This window comes from Rhipicephalus sanguineus, unplaced genomic scaffold, assembly GCF_013339695.2.
Source record: "Rhipicephalus sanguineus isolate Rsan-2018 unplaced genomic scaffold, BIME_Rsan_1.4 Seq104, whole genome shotgun sequence".
In the NCBI taxonomy this organism is placed as follows: domain Eukaryota; kingdom Metazoa; phylum Arthropoda; class Arachnida; order Ixodida; family Ixodidae; genus Rhipicephalus; species Rhipicephalus sanguineus.
This window is the reverse complement of record NW_023614217.1, coordinates 3,223-24,180: the sequence shown is the minus strand read 5'-3', so window position 1 is coordinate 24,180 and position 20,958 is coordinate 3,223. Positions and strand designations below refer to the sequence as shown.

The window sequence follows — 20,958 nt, the reverse complement described above, 5'->3', positions numbered from 1 at the left end:
ATAAAGACACTGTTGATTTCGAAAATGTATAAGCCTGGCGAGTCAAAGGTCAAGGGCCTGCGCTTGCGCATGGAGCAGCGCTTTGTTGTTTTGTTTGTTTGACACACTTTGTCCAGGACGTGGGTCAAGGAAGTCATCGAACAACAGTCGCCGCCAGTGGGCTACAGGCTTCACCTCCGTTCTTCATGGCCAGCGAATTGTGTTCACCGGCCATTCCGAACTTCCGGGGCGAGGAGGAGCTGTTAGATACGAACTGCGCACCGTTGCAGCATCCAGCTTTTCAGCGGATAAGTGCGGCATTCCCACAGAGGCAAGGGAGTGTGAGTCATCCCCAGAGCGACGCCTTCGCGCCAGAGCCGAGGTGGTTCGTATTCCACGTTCATCGATCCTGGGACGATGGCCTCACCGGGATGCAACATGATGAAAAGGACGCATTGCATCTCTAGGCGCGCGCTCTTACACGCAAGAGTGCAGTCCACCGGCAACAAGGCTCTGGGTCTCCCATTGGCCGAAAGTGACGCCACCTGTTTGGGACTGCCAATTGGACGAACCTGACATCATCTCGCCCCAGTTCTTGATTGGCTGGAAGTGACGTATGGGAAAGCTTTATAAGAAGCACAACCATCGAAAGCCGGTCGTGTTCTCCTGGCCGTGGTCCGCAGCGTACGAGATGCTGCCGGCCGAAACCATGTTTATCTGCAGTCTTCTCATCCTATTTTATTAATGCTCATATTGTAAATAAATCTACGTTCTTCATCGCACTTCCGCGTCAATCAAGGCCAACTCCCGCACCTCAGCGGCGGGATGCAATAAGGGCAGTCAGAACACCGCTGCGGCTTGCACCAACCTTCAAATCGATTCGATATTGAAAGAGTTCGATGAAATTGGCCTTTTTCTACTACCATGCCACCAGATTTGCACCAAAATGGCGAGCTTCATTGTCAACGCGGTCCCCCTGTTCTGTCTCTACAAGCGTCCACAAGTGATGTTATTTCCCTCACTTTTTCGTAAGAAATAAATCCGGCAGACCGCATTACGTTCGCGGGATGAGCTCGGTCTATTTTCTTCGCTTCCTATTTTGCTTCGCAAGCGCATTTTCTAGTGGCTGCATTGCGCGTTGTCCATCACGTGCCATGGTCAGTGACGTCGCAAGCAGTGCGTGTTACGTTGGACATTCGTGCGTATGTCTGCCTTTCGACGCATGCCTACCTCTACAAGAAGGTCGCATTGCTTTCATTTTGAAATTCGGACTATGTTCACACCACGGATACTTCGTGCACTGCACTCACGGATCGAAACGCCACATCGTTTTTTTTTAGTAAAGCAACTGCTCTGAGCAATCGCTCGTGAAAACTGCGTCGTGTCGCTGCAGATCTGTTCGCTAAAGGTAATATTGGCTGTGATGTACAGTCGCGCTCAATATGACTTGCAACACAGGAGCGCGTGGCCTCATGACTTCAAAGACTGCTCATGGGTTCAGTTTGGTCTCATTTCAGCAACTAATCGATATTTTCTTATTTGGAATCATCCCCGAGTGCGAGAACACCATTTAGTTATGGAAATAAGGGCTAGTGGAAGCCATACGCAGTCTTTCAACACGTGAGGCCACGCGCTCCCGTGTTGCAAGTCATATTGAGCGCGACTGTACGTGCTCGAGTCAAAATTACGCCAATATGAAGTGAAGTAAGGGAACATATTTTGCTGCAGTGTGAAAGTGGAGACGAGGAGAGTGATTTTGCCAGTAGGGTTTCCTGGATTCTTATTATGGATTCTATGCTTAAAGGCTACTTGTATAAAGGAACACCTCTGCATGGAAACACGTAGCTTTATTTCCAGTCGTTTCGTCATTACAGTCGCCACTGATTTGCATCTTCTTTTATCAGAATGAAACGTATAAAAAGGAACTATACAAATACATTACAAAAAAGATTGGCATTAGAAACACACTAGGAAAATACGCTTTATACTGTTGTCGAGAGTGCAAGGCAAGGCAAGTTTCTCTCGTCTCTGTAAGGCATTGTGGCAAGAAGAAAGCACGCAACAGGCTCGACACAATAATATAACAATATGTACAAAATATAAAGTTCCACGTCTGTTTTGTCGTTTTAGTCTATATACAAGATTGTGTAGTCCGCATCTCAGCTATCATTTCTTTGGTGCACACAAAAGCTGCAATGCTGGTCGTTACGAAGCGTTTAAAGAAAGGCAATAGCATCAATGCATTACTGGTGGCTCTTCTGACTGGTCGTGGTGAAACATCGAACCGTTGGACAGTTCAGGAGTGCAGTAACGTCTTTTTTTGGCTTGGCCCACCGCGCAAAATGCAGACACTGAAGGGGAGAAGGAATTGTAGCGCTTGGCACTTGACGAACTCTGCGTGGACAGCAACGTGGTGAAGAAGCGATGAGGTGGGTATTACATCGCTACGAAGGTAGTTTTCAAATGTCTTGGTTTGCTGAAGCATATGTAAAATCCGTTTGGCCGATTTTAGTGGTACCACACGTATCTACGTTTGAATTTCGAAGCATTAGTTTGAGCATATACGTTAGTGGCAGAAGGTCGGCTTTCTGAAAGGTTTGTGTTCAAAACGACAGCAGTGTGGTCTCGATATCGCAGAAGCGAAATAAAACTCGCTCTCCTGAGCTCAGTAATAAGTTACGTGTTCCTTCTGGGCTTGACTTTGGGACAGACACTTCATGCAATCATTTCCTTGTGACAGATAGGCACAACGAGCAGAAATCACTGAGCAGAAATTCTTCGAAGCGTAACTTTCAGCCTCGGCAGTACAACAGCAGGTCAAGTGGGTTGACCGTTGAATGTTCCTTAGCTTCAAGGGAAGCTTGCCGAGAAAAACAACGAACCATTCTCAAACGTCGCTGGATCTCAGTGTGGAAGCGTTGCGCTGGTGATGGCAACGTCCTGCACAAACCCATTCTCTTCTTTTTTTTTCTTTCGATGATCTTCAGCGCCACACTGAACTCGAAATGAAGCTTGCTGCATTTCGCATTACAAGCGTCGCTGACGGCCAGAGAAGCAGTCTCGTGATAACAAACTGCGTTACTTCTGTCCCATTCAGTTGCATGGCTTAAACGCTACACACACTCGGATGCCGCACTCGACATACGTTCACACACAACACTGCCGGAGCGTCCGGTGCTTGCGAGGAAGACGAACCACTGTCGAAGGGCGATCACCGTCGCCGAATTGCGGGAACGGAAGGCACTGACGGCTTGGCATGCTGCAGATTTATCACAACGACTTGCTCCTCGCACGCAGCTGCCCAGGCTTGAACCTGCGGTGACCTCGCTTTCATGCGAGATACTTGAGGGAGGAGGACACAGTTCAGTGCTGTTTGACCTAGAAGTACACTGTGAGTTCGTTGTGGTCGGGGGACTGGTTGCCACCGGTCAGCGGTGTTACGCTGACGTCAGGGTCCAGCGCCGTCTGAAATGAAGGAAGTAGAAGAAAATGATTGTGATAGGCGTACACGTTATCCTACTTATTTTACATCGCATGTCGGAAGATGAGTATAAGAATATCACAGTTTCGCCGCAAGGGCGTAGCAATGGATGCGATAGGAAGCAATTGTAATTTCATACGAAGTAAGGGTAGCACCTCAGTTCCTCAGTAGCTGCTGCGCTGAGAGAAGTGACCTTCGTGCTGTCTATGGCTTTAACGCAAACTTTGCAATGAGCGCTCAACACGTACAAAGCTATGAGCCATCTGTTGGTCCCCTCTAAAGGTACGTGATACGGCGCGCGCGACCGTGGGAGACCGCGCCTGGTCGGTCAAAGGACGAATTTTCTTTGGACCCCGCTGCACCCCATCCACTCCTATCTCCATGCGCCTTTCGCTGCGACGAAGTCGGCCCGCTCGTTTCATCTCTGCTTGAGCGGCGTTCGTCGGCAGCGCTCGCGTTTCACTCATACATAGAGTATACGACGCGCTGGGTGATGTTATAGATTTGGATTGTATACGGAATCGGCGCCGGCGACGACAAAAATGCGCCTGGATTGTTCGTATCATTGTTATTGCGATAAAGATACAGTCGTTATCCTGTCACCAGATGTTATCTGCCTTGCGTGTGTTTTTAACACCGCACTGGCACTTCTTTGTTAACGACTCTCTCTCAAGATGATAATGTGCACGTTCTTCGTGAAAGCATTGGGTGATGAGAGTTGAACAAAGGAAGACGCTAAAGATAAACGAAGATTATTGTTCGGTGGAAACATAAGCCCAAAGTGTGCAAAAGTTTCCCAGTACTACAACCTCATGAAATTGTTTACGACAATTCAATCCAATCCGTTTAAATGCTTTGAGAGTGTTCTTCCTACGTAAAACGATGCGACTGCATGATAGTGTTTGATTGATTCGTCCTCATTACAAAACCAACCCAGCAGGGGAAGGTGCCAGACCAGCTCTATGACGGGGCATTCCTTTTTTTCTTTTCCCCCCCGACACCTGCCTTGTTCGGTTGCTCGTCCTCCCAGCTGAGTTTCTTTACCCTCCTGGGTATGGAGCCGATAGGCCACTGGACGTTGAGGAGCTTGCCGTTGCCCAGCGGCGACGGGACGGTAGGAGGCGCGGCGGTCCCGTTCCGCAGCGGCTCGAGCCTGCCGTTGGGCAGCCCTCCGCCGTTCTGCTGCGCTCTGTTGTTGTTGTTATTGTTCCCGTTAGGTACAGGAGTGTCCGGACTGTCCGGCACCGTCTCTCGTTCGCTCATGTCCTCGGTCGTGTCGTCCGACTTGGCATCGGACAGGTTGAAGATGGGGTTCTCGACACCCGCGAGAGGGCGCGGAGGGTTGATTAACTTGTTGGCCGCACTGTGAGGAGCTTTTATCGTCGCCACCTGCAAGCGGAATCGCCAAGTCATGCTGATAAGATATTTATCACAGACTGGAAGTACACTTTACGGCCAGTTATTCTTGTGACCCTGCCGTACCTTATTCAATGGCGTGTGTCCGTTCCCCGTGATAGAGACTGGCAGTCTGTTCCGATATTTTTTGCTGAAAGGTAATAAGGGGATCACATTAAGTACACAGCTCTACAGTTTACAGATCAGTAAAAACAAATAGCTACAGTAGATATAATTTAGGATCGATGAACGTTTCTTCTTGCAGCCTGAGCCTACCGGAAATTATATGCTGACAGCAAGCGAGTATACATTTCACCGCGAAGAGGATTATTGTAGCTGTAGTATTCCGTACGGCAAAACACTTACAAGTTTTGATGATGCACATCTGTGCTACGTTACCAAATGGCTTCATTTTCTTAAGAGCGCTTTATTTATTTTTACTCGTAAAGTATACACTACAAAAGGACACACGGATAATGATAGGATACACGGTACGGTTTCTTATTCACTATCCTTCTCCTCCTCCTCCTCTTCATCATCATCATCATCATCAGCCTGGCTACGCCCACTGCAGGGCAAAGGCCTCTCCCATGTTTCGCCAATCAACCCGGTGCTGTGCTTGCTGCGGCCACGTTATAGCCGCAGTCTTCTTAATCTCATCTGTTCAGCTAACTTTCTGCTTCCCACTCGCGCAATCTTGCTAATTATGTTAGAACAAATGTTATCCTTTGCAGTTGTTCTCTTATTGGAATCGCCAAAGGGAATTCCTGGGCCCAAGGGCAAGCACAGAAGATTTGCAACTCTCTGCCACAATCGTCTACATCTATTTTGTATTCTCCATATCATGTGGCGTGATGAGAGCTAGATAAGTGGGCACCCTATCGAAAACCGTGCTTGCCGAGAAAGTTCAATGCGGCAGGTCGCTGGCACTCCCCCCCCCCCAATAAATGCGCTCATTACTCACTTTATACACGATATCATACCACGCAACAGGCAGACGTGCGCGTTACATACTGGGAAACAAAGTCGTGAGGTACATTAAAGTGGAGCGCAGAGCAGCAAAGTCGTTTTTAGGCAAGGACTAGTTATGATAAATGAATTCTAATATCATGTGATAATATATCATAACAAGCAGCTTCCATGTTGAGCTATATTGGTGCTGTGCAGAAGATCACCAGAAAAAAAGTCACAGTTTCGGCGCAAGGGCGAAGTAATGAATATGATAGCAACAAATACGAATGTTATACGAAGTAAGGCTAGCAGCTAACACTTTTAGGATCCGATCTGGAGTAACTCTACGAAACCCTGTCGTGAGAGAATACGGCCGCCCGAGTGAGCGAAGCGGTTTTCGTGCTGTCTGTAGCTTCAACGCGAAGTGGTGAGAGCACAGCACGTGCAAAAGTAAGAGACCTCTCCTGATCTCTGTAGAGATAGCGCTTGCGACCGCGCCCTTTTGATGAATGTTCGCAGTTGCTGCCCGAGCGACGCAGCGTCCCCCCCCCCCCCCCCCTCCGCCCCACAGAGCCGACCGGCACGTTTCAATCTCTGCTTGAGTCGCACCCGTCTGCAGCCTTCGCAAACTTTAGCTCTCACATAGAATATACGATGCTCGGGGCGATTTTATGGGCTTGAACTTTATATGAAACATGACGGTGACGGCAACAGCGACGGCAGAAATGCGCCTTGAGTGCCAATGTAATTCCCATCGCAATAACAAAAGACAAAGGCCGTGTTTGTGGACGACATTGCGATTATCGATGCCATGCTTCCATGCTTGAATCCGGCAAATTGCGAGAACGGTTCGTTAAACTCTGTTCTGTAACCTTTCAGTGCAGCCAAGGTACGTTCAACAATTGATCTACTGTTGCACTGCCCCGGATGAATATACAGCCCTGCAGAACTGTCTGGCTCCTCCGGAATATAGGTTATTCCGGGCACGTGTGTTTACGTTTAGCCTTTACAACTTGTTGAAAGCAATTCCATGTTGCCTTTCATGATTGCTCCATGTAGTACTAAGTTGCGGGACTATAGAGGACACTCACTTCTTGAGAATGTACACAGTGAGCGTGATGATGATGAGCAGAAGCGATCCCAGCAGGGCGCCGAAGACGGCCATGAGCACGAAGCTGCCTTCGTCCCGCCTCGGGGCCAGCGTGCCACTGCTAAGCACCAGAGCCTCAGGGAACTGCACTTCAACCAGGGCCGTTGACTTTCGGGGAGGAACGCCACTGTCCGTCGCCACCACCACCAGGTGCGACCGCGTTGAGTTCAGATACTCCAGGTCCCGGATGCGCACCTAAGTAATGCACGTACATGGAGAGAAGGGTGTTACTTGAGCGACAGCATGGTGCGACTGTCATGCACGAGAATGCGGCAAATATTGGAGCTTTATTTTCTTTCCGCATGTAAACTGCGCACGGGCCGTTAAGTTATTATGTAGGTCTGCACCACATGTTTAGTGTAGCAATAAGCACGTAAAAAAATTAAAATCACACCATCTCCCGCTGAAGGGGACCACGAGGCGATGCGAAGCAGCGTTTCGGCATGTCGAGCCCGCGTTTCAGAGGGGGAGTGGTGCGGGGGAAAGGAAGAGAGGGGGAGCGAAGAGGGGAGGAGGAGAGGGGAGGGGAGAGGGGGAAAGGGCGAGAGGGGTTGGGTGAGGGGGAGTGGAGGTGTGTGGAGAGGGTTTGCGCATGCGCAGTAAGGGTGGTCACGCCGCACACCACCGGTTTGAACTCCGCCATAAGATGCTGCGCATCTTAAAAAATCCTGCAGGCGACCCTAATTCTTGACTTTGGTGTCCGGTAGGGGCGCTCGCTCGTCGGCGTTCGTGTGCCCTGGTGTAACATAACATCCGCCTCGGGTTAACATTGCGTTTCGAGCACTGCCGATGCGGATCTCAGAGGCCACGCAGGAAGAAGTGCGTAGTTGAGATCTGCTCCGTCGGGTGCCGCAACGACCACAGCTGCTCACAATCTATCAATGGACTCAATAAATTAATTTTCATTACTTACCGTAGAGTTATTTGTCCCTTATTTGATATATTTTATGCTTCGATATCATATATGTATCCAATACAACTCTTAACATGAACCATAGCCACCGATTTCTCTTTTTTAGGAGACTCTTCATGAATATTCTTCAAACCGGAAGTGCTCCACCGGATATGCTTGGAAGAGAAGCAAGAGTGGTACTCGGTGGTCGTGCCAGTAAATATAAGTAATGAAAAGGCCTTGCTCGTTGTCTCGCGTGCGCTTATCAAGATGACTAATACACAAGAAGTGACGCGAGAAGCTACTCGTGACAGCGTCATCATGCTTCGGATTTAAAAGCTCCTGATTATACCAAATTATTGGTGCACCGAATTGTGATATGGACGGCATTGCATCTTCATGACAATTACGCTGTGAGTGAGTCTATTGGTCTCGCGTCTTTCGCAGTCGTACTGCGAGACATTTGCCGGCACGCGAATCTGCTGCATTATATACACGTTTTGTTACTTTCACTTGCATAATTTTCAAGTTTACGCAAGAATAGCGAGAATTTGGGATGTCCAGGTGTTCGAGAATACAGATGGGCGCCACCATGACATTTATGCCATAAACACTACTTCATTGCTGTTTTGCTTACATGACAGTAAGTTTCTCTCTTCCGATCGTTTGCTTGCTTTATCACGCAAGCAATAATATAATAATTGTTGGTGTTTTACGTCTCAAAGCCACGATGTGATTATGAGGGACGCCGTAGTGGAAGACTCCGGAAATTTGACCATCTGGTGTTCCTTAACGCGCACATAAAACTAAGTACACGAGCCTCAAGCATCTCGCTTCCATCGATCACATAAATAAACATTCTCTTCACTTTTCAATCCAGATAAACCCTTAGAGTCACATTAACTTCTTGGAAAGTAACGCGGGTGAGGGGTGCTTGAGGAGACCGGCCTTTCAGGCAGGCACTGCAGCATCCTGGCGCGTCCTATTTTTGAATCCCCAAATAACTTCAGGGATAGTGAGAGCAAAAACAGAGACAGTGAGAGCACACACAGAGTGAGAGCAAAGACAGAGATAGGGGGGGGGGGGGAAGGGGAATCAGCGAGGTCGACCAGACAAGTTTTAGGTTCGCTACTCTATACTCCAGAGTTAAAGCAACATAAATTAAAAATAGGAAATAGCATTGCTCGTACTCAAGGAGACACAAAGCAGAATTACGAAGGGTCACACCTGGCAACGCACTTCAAAAATTGCACGAGTGATCTAATTAACGTTGTCTATCTTTCGCGTTAGCGACTGCTGTGGCATCACTTCCAGTGACTCGGAAACTCGCCCAGCTTCATGCCAGTTTAACACTGTATATGTAGAAGGAAGGGCGTCGGACGTCGTATCGAAGACAGATGCCGCCACGAGTCCTCGGTATTTCCTTCACGCCCACAGGAGTCGCCTGTCGCCTTCGAAGGTAATTGCGCGAAACAGCCCAAATTACAAAAGAAGAGCAAATACATGGAATCACAAGTACAGACCTTGCCTCGTTACCCCGTATCACACGTTGGTGTACAATTTGCATGGTGCCCCTCGAAACGCCCCTTCTGCTCTATGTTGGATCACTCGTCCATGTTATGCATAAGGACATTGCGCGCGCATGCACCTCGTTTTGGCGGTTGCGTGCGTTGTGGCTGCATTGTTTCATTTCGCACTCACCTCGCCGCGGTTGTTGATCGTGAAGAGGCGCGCTGAGGGCCCGTCTATCGCCAGCTGGACCGAGTCGCCGGCGTCGGCGTCCGATGCTTCGACTCGACCCACGAGCGCCCCCTGGCGTACGGCGTCAGGTTCGGTGAGCACGAAAGAATAGCGCGGCTGGCTGAACTGCGGGTCGTTGTCGTTCACATCCAACACGCTCACGTTGACGCGAGCGACGTCGCTGTGCTTGCCGTCGGTGGCGAGAACCTGCGGGATGAATACGAAAACCCGACGGTAAATGGCAGCAGTATAGGCTTAGTTGTGCGGCGCTGTCTCGAGGCATCTAGTACACCATGATTTCAAGCAGCCATTTAGAACAAGGACTCAATGAAAGAGCTATTTCTATTCGCGCATCGTACATACACACACAAGGTCGCGGTAACCCTCATATAGTCTTTGCTTGGCCGGTACGCGAGCCTAAGAGGCTTGTGATGACGGATTCTAGCCATGTTACATGACCTGTAGCTAATCCATTGCAGTACTGCTCGACGCTCCAGATGCGTTTCTTTTTATAACCTGGATCTTTGTATGTGGAGACGAAACTTAGGCCATCCAGCAGGAAAAAAAGAAAGCAGATGCACACAAAGCTGTTGCAGGTTATCCCTTTAACAGTAGTGTCACTGCACTTCACTCTGTCAATTTTTTCTCGCCATCTAGAAAACGGCTATGATCTCCAAGACACAAGATCAGCATTTCTGGATGGGGCACTCTGCGGCGCTGTTACGTAATACTTCGCTTCTTTTGTCAACTTTTGTATATATAAATGAGCTACAGAAGACAACTTGGAAACCAGAGGCAGTGTTGTACACGTTCCTCTAAAACAGGAACGAAAGCTCGTTCCTCGTTCCTTCCCAATCTTGGAACGAGTTCCCGCTACAAGTTCCCTTAGCGTGAAAGGAACTCGTTCCAGTTACATTTCGAAAATTAGGAACGTGTCGTTACATTAACGTTACATTTGAATTTTGAATCAAAATATAGTGCCTCATAACCCTGAGGTGAAACAAACTCAGCAATTTAAAGCTAATTTTGAGCTACATATATTTTACGAATTTGACATCGCCGGCAATAGGTTATATGTAGATAAAACGAATCTAAAGAAACTCTCCTAGATGAATTTTTTTAGAGACCACCGCGGCTATGCTATGCCCGAGTGCAACTTTCGTGCTCGTCGTAGAAGTGCAACAGATGGGGCACTTTCCACGTCAGTCTTCAAATGCGCTGTCAGAGTACTGCGCTTCAGATATGCAAATAGAAATTCCCACACATGCACCAATATAAATAAGTTTCTTGCACAGGAAACCACATCGAAAAGAACAATACATAAGCGTTTAATGAGTGCTGATTCAATATCGCAGTGTGAGTAGAAAATAATGTCCAGGATACACAATTACAACTTAGTAAAGTCCCTTGTTCGCACTCAGCAAGAGTTCCATCTCGATGATGGTATCCGTCTGAGGAACCTGTTTTCTCTTCAGCACTTCGTTGGCAACGTTGAAGAGCCGTTCCATCAAGTACTTGAGGGTACTGCCGTGTTGTGCACAAATAGGGACAAGTCAACCGTCGTCGTAGGCAGGGGCGTAGACAGAAATTTTTTTCGGGGGGGTTCAACCATACTTCATGTATGTTCGTGTGTGCGTTTGTATGCGTGCGTGTATATATACGCAAGCAAAATTGAAAAACTTCGGGGGAGGGGGGGGGGGTTGAACCCCCCCCCCCCCCCCCTTGGCTACGCCCCTGGTCGTAGGGGCGAGCGCAGGCTCAGCGGGCGCAACAAGAATGTAGCACTGGATGTACGCGTACCGTTTATTGTATGAAAGACGTCATCGGTACGGCGGCTGTCGAACTGACCAATAGCCACGGAGATAACTCGTATGTTGAAGGGATGCCTGCCCAAACGGAACCGTCGAAGGCACCGGACAGGCGCCACTGCAGCACCCGCGTCCACTGCGTATCGGTTGTCTTTTCACTGCTATCCACGCAACCGGTTGTCAAAAGACAGCTGGCGGCGGCATGCATGAGATACTAAAGGGACGATCGAGCCAGCCGCTAAAGACCACGCGACGAAAGAAACATTCCAAGGAACTGGGCTGAAGCTTCGCAGTCGGCAGCGCGAAAGCATAAAACCAATAAAACGTCGGAAGAGTACGCTGCACGCAGCAAGGCGCTCACTCCCAAAGTACGGTAGAACCAAAGTGTAACTTCGTCACCGTCACGCTGGGGCCGAAGACCATACATGCGCAGTGAAAGGCCACCGCGCGGGATTTCGGTGGTTAGCACGTCGGTGCTTCACTCATTTTCTCCGGACTCTGGCGTTGTGATTGGCTCCTCTCTCCCATGCGCGTCAAACACCAGATTCGCGACGATGATTCACACCGTTCAAAAACTCCGCCCAACCACGCGTAGGCGCCTCGACTACGGTAAGTCGGCTACCCCACTTTTCCCTATGACAAGGCCACGGGGACGCGTAGCAGAACCGCCCGAATGCGCACACCCACAAAAGCTACGTTCGAGTTGGCCGAAAAAAAAAAGTCACCGAGGTGAAAAAAATTCCGTGTCTTTTCCTGGCGGCAGGCTTACAATGGGGTTCTATGATTCTCGAATGCCAAGTAAATGTTTTCCGAGGTGTGTCTACACTCCAGAACGGCCAGTGATGGCTGTCAGACTGGCTCACACAAAAAGAAAAAACAAAAATCAGCTGTTGCTCCCGCGCGTGGTCGGTCTTGACATCGCGTGCTTCCCTGCGCCCCCGGCGGGCACCTTAAAGTGAAAACCAGGATGCAGCATAGTCAAGTGACAGGCGAGCGGTAGATTCTTGAGCCTCACGCGGTCGCCCATCCACCCTGTTCTGCATGATGTGCTGTGTGCGGGCGCCTGTTGAATGCCGAGGACCGTTTACAGAAGGAACGCCGTTCCCTATGCCGTTCCTACGTAAACGTAACGAGTTACCGTTACAGTTCCACCGATTCTTAATGGAACGGTGGCGTTCCTCCGTTCCTCCAAAAAGGAACTAGTTCCTGGAACGTCGTTCCTTGGGACGCCGTTCCGCGCAACACTGACCAGAGGATACAAACACCGTGTCTTCAAGAAGTGGAAAAGTGCACTGAGATTACTTATTCCAATTGCGGAGGCCGGAATAGCCATCGAGACAAACTCGATGATTCTCAACTTTATACTGACCTGTAACATGTAGAGTTGCTTGGTCTCGTAGTCGAGCGGTTGTGCCAGGATGAGCTCGCCCGAAGCGTGGATGGCGAACGAGCGCGCATCCCCGCTGCCGTCGTCCATAAGCTCGAATCGCACGCCGCCCTTGTCGGCAGCGCCGCGTGTTGTCTGCACCGTCAGCACTGCTTGACCAGGAGGGGTGCTCTCCAGCACGCGGGCCTCGTACTCGTCCTGAACGTGATTGACAAGAAAGGCGTGAGCTCCTACATAATTCAATTTCCTGGCCTACTAACTGTACGCACAGCTGCGATGATGGTATATTAAAATTTTCTGCGTTGGTAGTTACCATACAGAAAAATACCCGTAAGATAAAATTTACCGTATATAAAGATGTAAGGGTGTCAAACAAAACGGCGTTGTTATTAATACTGATATCTTAAATGCAAACATATAAAAGGACAAATAGGGGGTATCTAGCATATATCATAATGGGGCTACATACCGCGAAATTGAGGTGTAGACACTGCTCCGATTGACGCACTTGCCAGCTGCACCGGAATCCGGCAATATCGATTCATGGTCACAAACCTCTAAACGTAGTAATTTTGAAGCGGTTCCATGGCCGACAATTTTACTTTGGCCGGCAATTTTACTTCGACAGCGATTCGCTAAATGGTTACCAGTATCCGCATCTTACAGTTCTTTTAAGTCTCATGCTACTCACCTGGAGGAAGTGGAGCTCATGTGGCGGGAACCTGTCGGCAGTGAGCGTGAGCGTGGTGAGCGTGAATCGATCCGGGTTGTCGTGCTGCGTGGCTCGCACCACCAACGTCACGGGCAACGCGAATCCTTCGGGCAGAGGTCGTACCAGGGACACGTGACCCGTCTGCGGATGCAGGTCGAAGTACGAGTACTCCGGGGCGTCTGCGTAACAAGGGTAGCGGGAAAATTCAGTGAATACAGATTGGGAAAACTGCTGCGGATCAATGTATGTCAGCGAACGAACACACAGACGTATACTATCCGGCTGTAACGAAATATATTGCGTATAGTATAAATTTTATCTAGTATCCATAACTGATCCCTCTCTCGGTGGGCGTTCTTCTTCGCCATTGCTGATGCATCTGATTTAGTGAAGTATGTTCGTCGAATTTTCCTTAAGCATATACCTCTACGTGCAGCTAGATCCGCTTTTTCATTTCCGTATATGCCGCAGTGTCCGGGAATCCACTGGAACATGACAGTGTGACCAGACAATGTGGCCATGTGGTGGATGTAACCAATGTCTCTGGTCATCGGATGTTGTTGACGAGTGGCGTTGATGTTGCTCATGCTCTGTAGGGCTGCTTTCGAATCCGTTAAAATGACCCATCGTCCAGGAGGTTGCCGCTGGATGTAAAGAATGGCTTCCTTTATGGCTTACAGTTCGGCTGACGTGCTTGTTGTTAGTCGTTCAAGACGGTAAGAGAAACATTGGTCCGTTGAAGATATGTATAAACCACTTGACGAACTATGGGAAGAGCAAGACCCTTCGGTAAAGATGTGAGCCGAACTGGGTGATAACTGTGGTGCTCTAGAAACAATAGAACATATTTTATTAGATTGCCAGGCATACAGAGATGAAAGAACTTGTCGCCAAAGTAGAATATGCTCAACTTCCCAAGCACCGCTAGATCTAAGAAATATACTCGGATCTACGTTTTCTCCTTCTGAGCAACGTAAAAATTTAAAATTTCTGTTCCGATTCCTCGAGACATTCACCGAATTGATAAACTGTAACTTAACTTAAATCACCATCATTACGTTGTGACATGTACATACCATGATCATATTATCTTCTTTTTTTCCTCCTTCTCCTTTCCTGCCCTCCTCCTCCTCCTAGAGCCTTTCTCTCCTTAATCCCCTCCCTTGTACAGAGTAGCATGTAGGCGCCTTTAGGTACGCCGGCAGAATTCTCTGTTTTTCATTAAAGAGCTTTCTCTCTCTCTCTCTTATCTAGTATCATATGCAACCGCTAGGCAATAAAGCGATTGTCCTATCAGAAGTGACATCGTTTGTAAAGGAGAGAGATTTTGCTGAAATGAGGTTCCGCAGAAATGCGAACATGCACTATCTGTCTTTGTCTCATTCAAAATCCGTAGCAACATTTCCATCTTTCTGCTGTGTGGAACGTTCCTATATTGAGTACACATCTAAACAAAATCTTACCATGCGCATTTAAATATGAACGCCTCATCAACACGAAAATCTCACCAGAATTGAAGGTGTACTTGATTGGAGCCCTGATCTCTTCGTCGGGGTCCTCAGCCTCGATCTTGCTTGGCTTCACGTCGAGTGGCGTTCCCTGAAAGCGGACAGTCGGCGTTACGCGCGTTACGTGTTGCGAGGAACTAACATGAAAACAATTGTATCGATATAAAGAATAATCAACACAAAGAAAATAATACGACAGTCCAATATGGCAAGAATATTAGCGCATCACGACGGTTCTGCCGCTAAATGTAGCAAACAGCTCTTATGCAATGAAGGAGTTTCGTGACCGCAAGTGCACGAAACGACGACCTCGCCCTGTGGTACACCTCGAAGCTTTCCGATGCGTGAATCCCGAGGATAAACTCCAACATCGATGATGGCTCCTTCTATCGACTGCGTAAGCATCGCTAAGGCCAACAGCGGAAGCAGCGATAGCTTACCATAAACTGAGTTCCGACATTCGCTTCGCTTTGTCTCCTTCTGGATAATTTACATTTCAACTGAGAACCTGAGTACTGGATGTTGCCTGCAATGCGTTTACATCCAAATAGCAGAAACTGCGACATGAGGTGCAACAACGTTTGCAGCTCTGCGCCAGGTAAGAAAAGCTTCTACGGGCACTAGGTGGTATGAACGTAGTTGAGCGTACGGCCTAGTTTTCACGCATCGCTAGAAGAGACGACACACAAGGACAAAGAGACAAAGAAGGCAGCTTGATTTCCACCATAGAAACGGTAGAAGCAACGTCGCCAACACTGAACCCGGCTTCTTTGAAGAAAGTCAGCTGCATTGTCGGTGTTGTAGTTGAAATTCTGATGACAACCGGGCGCATCGTTGAAATAACTTAAATAGAGTTATTTTCTACGCGGATGCACTTGAGTTATTCCGAAGAAAGGGTGCAGTGTGCACGAAGTTGGTGAATGTAAAACAAATGTTAACGAATGCTGATTAGTGCTCGGCTGTTAAGACCATGATTTAAGCCAGTAGACGTACTTCAGCTACATCGACACAACGTTCGCTTACATGCGCTAGTTGTTTTACAAAAGTTTGGAGCGAGCAGAAGCACGCATACGGCGTTGCGCTGACAGCGTTGTATTGTAGACCGCGGTTCCATTATACACAAGCTTCCTTAAAATTTGTTCAGCTATAGAGTTCACAGTCCAAGCTTACTTGCACGCATGACGATTTAGGGCATTTTGCGAAACAACATTCGATGTTTGCGGGAGGCTCAGGTCAAAACTTCCGAAGTGACGGATGTGCTTAAGCAAGCTTCACCTCAGCATAACGGTGCCTTAAGGTGAAGCGTATCGCTTTTACAAAAGCGAACCTGGCGCGTCTGTCAACGACGTTTGCCAAACGTGACAGCGGAAAGAAAAATGACAGCCGATGCGACATGCCCTTTTGGAATCTACATCAATCGAAGCTTTTATGTTAAAGCATGCAAGCCCAGCTCATGCGCTCGCTCCTTTCGTGATACTCGCCGTCGGTGAAATTGCGACAACAAATCACCACTGCTCTCCGCCGTAGTAACCGGCCTCCCGTTGGAGCCGCAGATGAGAGCAGTGCGTGCGCCTTATATAGACGCACAGCATAAGTGCAGCGTGGCGTAACGTGCACAGTATGGAGGAACGAAGTATAGCTGGCGTTAGCAAGAAAGAAGCATGCATGTGGCTGCTGTCTGATAGTTGGAGCATCGGGCCGCTATTATGTCAGAGGTACGTCATATGAAGTTAGAGGTACTTTATTAAAGGTACGATTCCTCCATCAGGCACTGAAATCAAGCTTTCTTCTTTCTTACCTATTCGGTATTGAGCCACAATTTGATGAATGTTGTCGTCGTGATCATGAGCACGGTGCGCGCTGTCATAACGTGCACTGCGGCAAACTCGCAAGGCAGAAGTGCCATGTGGTGGTGCTTCTTGATAGCCGACGGTGGCGCAGCCTGTCAATGCGCAGGGCGCCTATACGCAGAGTAAATGATGGAAACATTTTAACGCAATAGAGTTAAAGAAGTCGTTTCGCAAAAATTCCGGTGTCGGCGTCGCTGGTTGTGAGTGAAAAATCATCATCTTGTCCGTGACCGAAAAATCGAGAAAGATGCAAATAAAATAAATTGAAAAAATATTCGGTCTGCGTGGCAAGCAGGTGTTCTACCGCCGAGCCACGCTATTGCTCGAAACTGCTTCGAAAGAAAAAAAAAACACTATATGAATGTCGAGTAGTACAATGAGTCTCCTTAACGCATGTAATATGGCATGGCAGAAGCGTAGAATAGCGCCAGGCGTCACAGAATGTAAATTACGCAACGAGTGGGTGTTTTAAAGGCCCACAATTACAAAGCGCTCACATATGTTTATACCCCTGTCACACGGCCACCACCGAACTCTGTTTATCTCCGTTCCGCATTGAACTCCTTAATGGAGCTTAACCAGAATGGAGTTGTGGCCGTGCTACACGGCTCGGTGCAAACTTTCGACGGTTGCCGCATGTGGCAGAAACAGCGCTGCTGCGCTCGTCGAAACGTCTAATATTTTGCCTGTGTAGTCGCCTTTAAAGCAACAAAAACGTGTTTTTGTGTGTTGATGAAGTGCTCGGAATCACCATTGCTGTCACAGTGCTTGTGCGTGCGCCTCACACGTGCAGAAACAAATATGGCGCGACGCTTCACAGCGGCGTCTTGGCGAGGCGTTGGTGTGGAGAGTACAAGCGCTGATGTCCGAAAAAATACAACTAAAACTTACACTACGGGGCACGAAATGCTACGCAAAAAAAGACCAAAATTACAATTGAGCTCATTAGGACGATTTTGCTAGTGCGGTTTTCAGCGTAGCAGTAGCTGGCTGGGAACGAGAGTACTCCACCGAGCTGAAATGGTCATTACCGAACTCCCTCCACCAAAAGCTCCATTTGACTTCCTCAGCGAAATGGTGACCGTGTGACATGAACCCCATCTCCCTCGAGGAAAAGACGAGGGAGTTAAACGGAGTTCACGGGTGCCCGTGTGACAGGGGTACTAATCATCAACGGCTGCAAAAGCATCAACAAAGTCAGCGGCTGCGTATGTTCGCCTGTTGCCTTACGTACGCGTAGTGGGCCCTTCGCTGATTCGCAGAATTATGGCGTAGTGAGCACTTAACCACTGTACTTGCAGCAGGCATTCTAGGATAGTTAGAAACGGCCAGTGTTACGCGCGCAGACGTTTGTTCCCTCGCGGCGCGGTGAGACATGCACCGAGAACCGAAGCTAGGCTAGCAATTGAGAAGGCGATGCAAACGGGCCCGATTACGCTATCGCATTCTACTCTTGAAAGCGAGCTCAAGTTGCCTCTAAATTTTGCTCAAACCTAATAATACCCCATGGCTCCGCCGTCAAAACCGCTCGCTTATGCAGCCTCAGGGTACCAAAATTCACTGATAATTTAGTTAACATCAAATTAAGTCAGCTAATCAAGACGGACGTCGCTCATTTTGCGCTATCTCTTGTACAATAAAACAAGAGCAACCCGTGCCTCGCCTTCCAAGCTGTCTCCAGCAGCGCGCATCGACAAGAACAGCGCGCCACCGAAAGACCAGGCGACGCCTGCGGCTACTCCGGCGAAACGGTGCGCGCGACACGGTCGCTGCAGCCGGAGGCCTCTCCCGGCGACAAAGCGAATCGGCGGCGGGGGGTAACGTTCGCGACCGAAGGTCATCCTCAGATATGACTCAGGTCACGGTCCGGGTGTCGCGAAGAAGAAAGGACACCCAGCGCGTCCTCTTCGTCGAGAGCGCTCAAGCGCGGGCCCACGGGCCACTGAGTCGAGCGGAGGCTTCGGGTGGAGACTGGCTCGCGACCATCCTTGCTCACGCTGCACACGCGACGATACGATGCGAGCGCGGTGTCGGGCTCGTTGAGAGCGCGTGCGCTGCATGCTGCGGAATATACTGTCGACATGCGGCCAACGGAGCAGCCACGCAGCGTGCTCCCGCACCGCACATTGAATAAAGAAATGACGCCGCGGTATGGTGGCCATATCTACAGTCACTAAATCGCAGTGAAGATCAGGCTGCGGCACTTGTGCCATTAGCATTACCTATTCTACCGTCATGCTGATCTCAACGTTCTGCTCCGAGAAGTTTTTCGAGTACACCCATTCGCTGAGTTACCGAACTTGAGTTGGATCGAAGGCGGGCCAGCGTAAGGCTAGTGTGATGATAAGATGAAAGTGAGAAAACCAGCGTTGCCACAGTGTGCAGACTGGTAAGGTTCACGCCTATGCTTTATGTCACGCCAGGCCCGTAGCCAGGAGGGGGGGGGGGGGCTACCCCCCCTGGCTTCGGACCTAGCCCCTAGGGCCCTAGCCCCCTTCCCCTCTTCCGAGCTTACACGCTCACGGATGACGGATATTGCACTTCTGCGCTTGAAGATAATTTGTCTGCGCAATTTCAGCCTGCTGACTCATAGCCTATTGCTGGTGTGTGAAGTCCCCATGCGCGCAGCCAAGTATTTCTATATCCTTCGCCCATCTAAATGACCACCGTGCGAAGGACACGCTGCTTTGCAAGTTGATGCCGTTGTCAGTTGGCGCCTAATGTGATTGGACGTTTCATGGCGCCCACTTCCTAATACTGGGCCGTCAAGCAATTCCATCAGCGAAATGAATCGCTTTGTCAAAAACGTTAAACGTTAAAGTGTCATTACGGTTTAACATTGAACTCTTAGTACAGCAGCACGCAGCCGGCGTGGGCAACTTATAAACACATGACTCGGGGGCACCCACTCGCAATGCAGGTCTGCCAGGCTGGGAACCTGCAAGACGTTTCTTATATACAAGAATTTGCACATTCCAGGTAATTTTTCTCTGCCTCCTTTTGACAGCACCTTAAGAAGCTCAAAGTAAGCTTAAGCTTATGAAGGACACGTGTGTTCAACAATGTTGCCTTCATTCGAGAAGCTTTCGAGTTCTTCGCAAAACTTACGCTGTTTGCTAAGGAACTACAACCATACTTCATGCGAAAGAACATTACAAGGCTGACTAGCAGTCATGTTTGCTACACTGTACGAAACTAGCTATTTTTGGTCACTCACTTTCGCTTCTTTTGAGCCGTGACGCAAGTATATATGATGTGCTTAAGTGATAGCGCGAAATTGCCGTTGAAAACAAACCACTGATATTCGCTCATGCACAATATAACAACAGCGCATGCCCTTTTCAAACTGTTCGATATGCTTAATCATTTTGCTACGCAAACATTAATATGCTGTCTACTGGTTGAACGGTCGAAGGTGCTGATCGTCACAGTCATTTAGCCGCACACTGGCTAATTTTTCCCCTTGAGTACATCATGAAGGAAACAGGAGTGGGGGGTGAGGCAGTCGGAAAGTTAAATGGTTAAAGAGAAAAGTCACAGTTTCGCCGCAAGGGCGAAGCAATGATGCGGTAGCAAGACATTAATGCTATACGAAGGAGGCTCGCCAATGGATACTCTCAGTTTGAACAGCGTTCCTGTAGCAAAGGCGCCGAAGCAGCGAACGGAAACTAGCGTGCTTCAACTGTCGAGCTGTGACACTTGATAGTTCGCGCTCATCTTCTGTTTGTTCGTTTAGCGGCGTCCCTTCAGCTCGAGTGACTTTCGTACGCTCGGTAACATGAGCGCTGAATCACGGTGAAAGCGTGAAACATTCTCTCCCCTCACCGCGAGAAAACCGCGCGCAGCAGACAACGGAGGGCAATGTTCTCGCTGCGCAAATATAAGAAAAGCGAGCGAGCTCGACGGACGACTTTAAATGCGCCCGTCGCGCTGCTCGCGCCATCTCGCTGGTAATGAAGAAACGCTATTATCGCCTGCCGTCTCTGAGTCCGTCCAGCGGTAAAGGGTATGTATATAACGCTCGCCGTTAGCTACGTGGAGGATCTGCGTTTCGTGGCGTAGTGGATGGCGCCACTCTCCTGCGGAGCAAGAGGTCCCTGGTTCG

At 49.0% G+C, this 20,958-nt stretch overlaps 1 protein-coding gene across 1 annotated transcript; it reads right to left on the bottom strand.

The window, feature by feature from the left end:
• Nucleotides 1-1,809: 1,809 nt before the first annotated feature.
• On the bottom strand, nucleotides 1,810-15,140 carry LOC119375955 (cadherin EGF LAG seven-pass G-type receptor 1-like; the record flags this gene model as incomplete). Its single annotated transcript, XM_037645973.2, has 8 exons — nucleotides 1,810-3,444; nucleotides 4,466-4,849; nucleotides 4,943-5,006; nucleotides 6,898-7,151; nucleotides 9,550-9,795; nucleotides 12,766-12,981; nucleotides 13,475-13,674; nucleotides 15,004-15,140. Coding segments are annotated over 8 exons (1,588 nt in total), but the record flags the coding sequence as incomplete, so codon positions are not given.
• Between the last annotated feature and the right edge of the window lie 5,818 nt (nucleotides 15,141-20,958).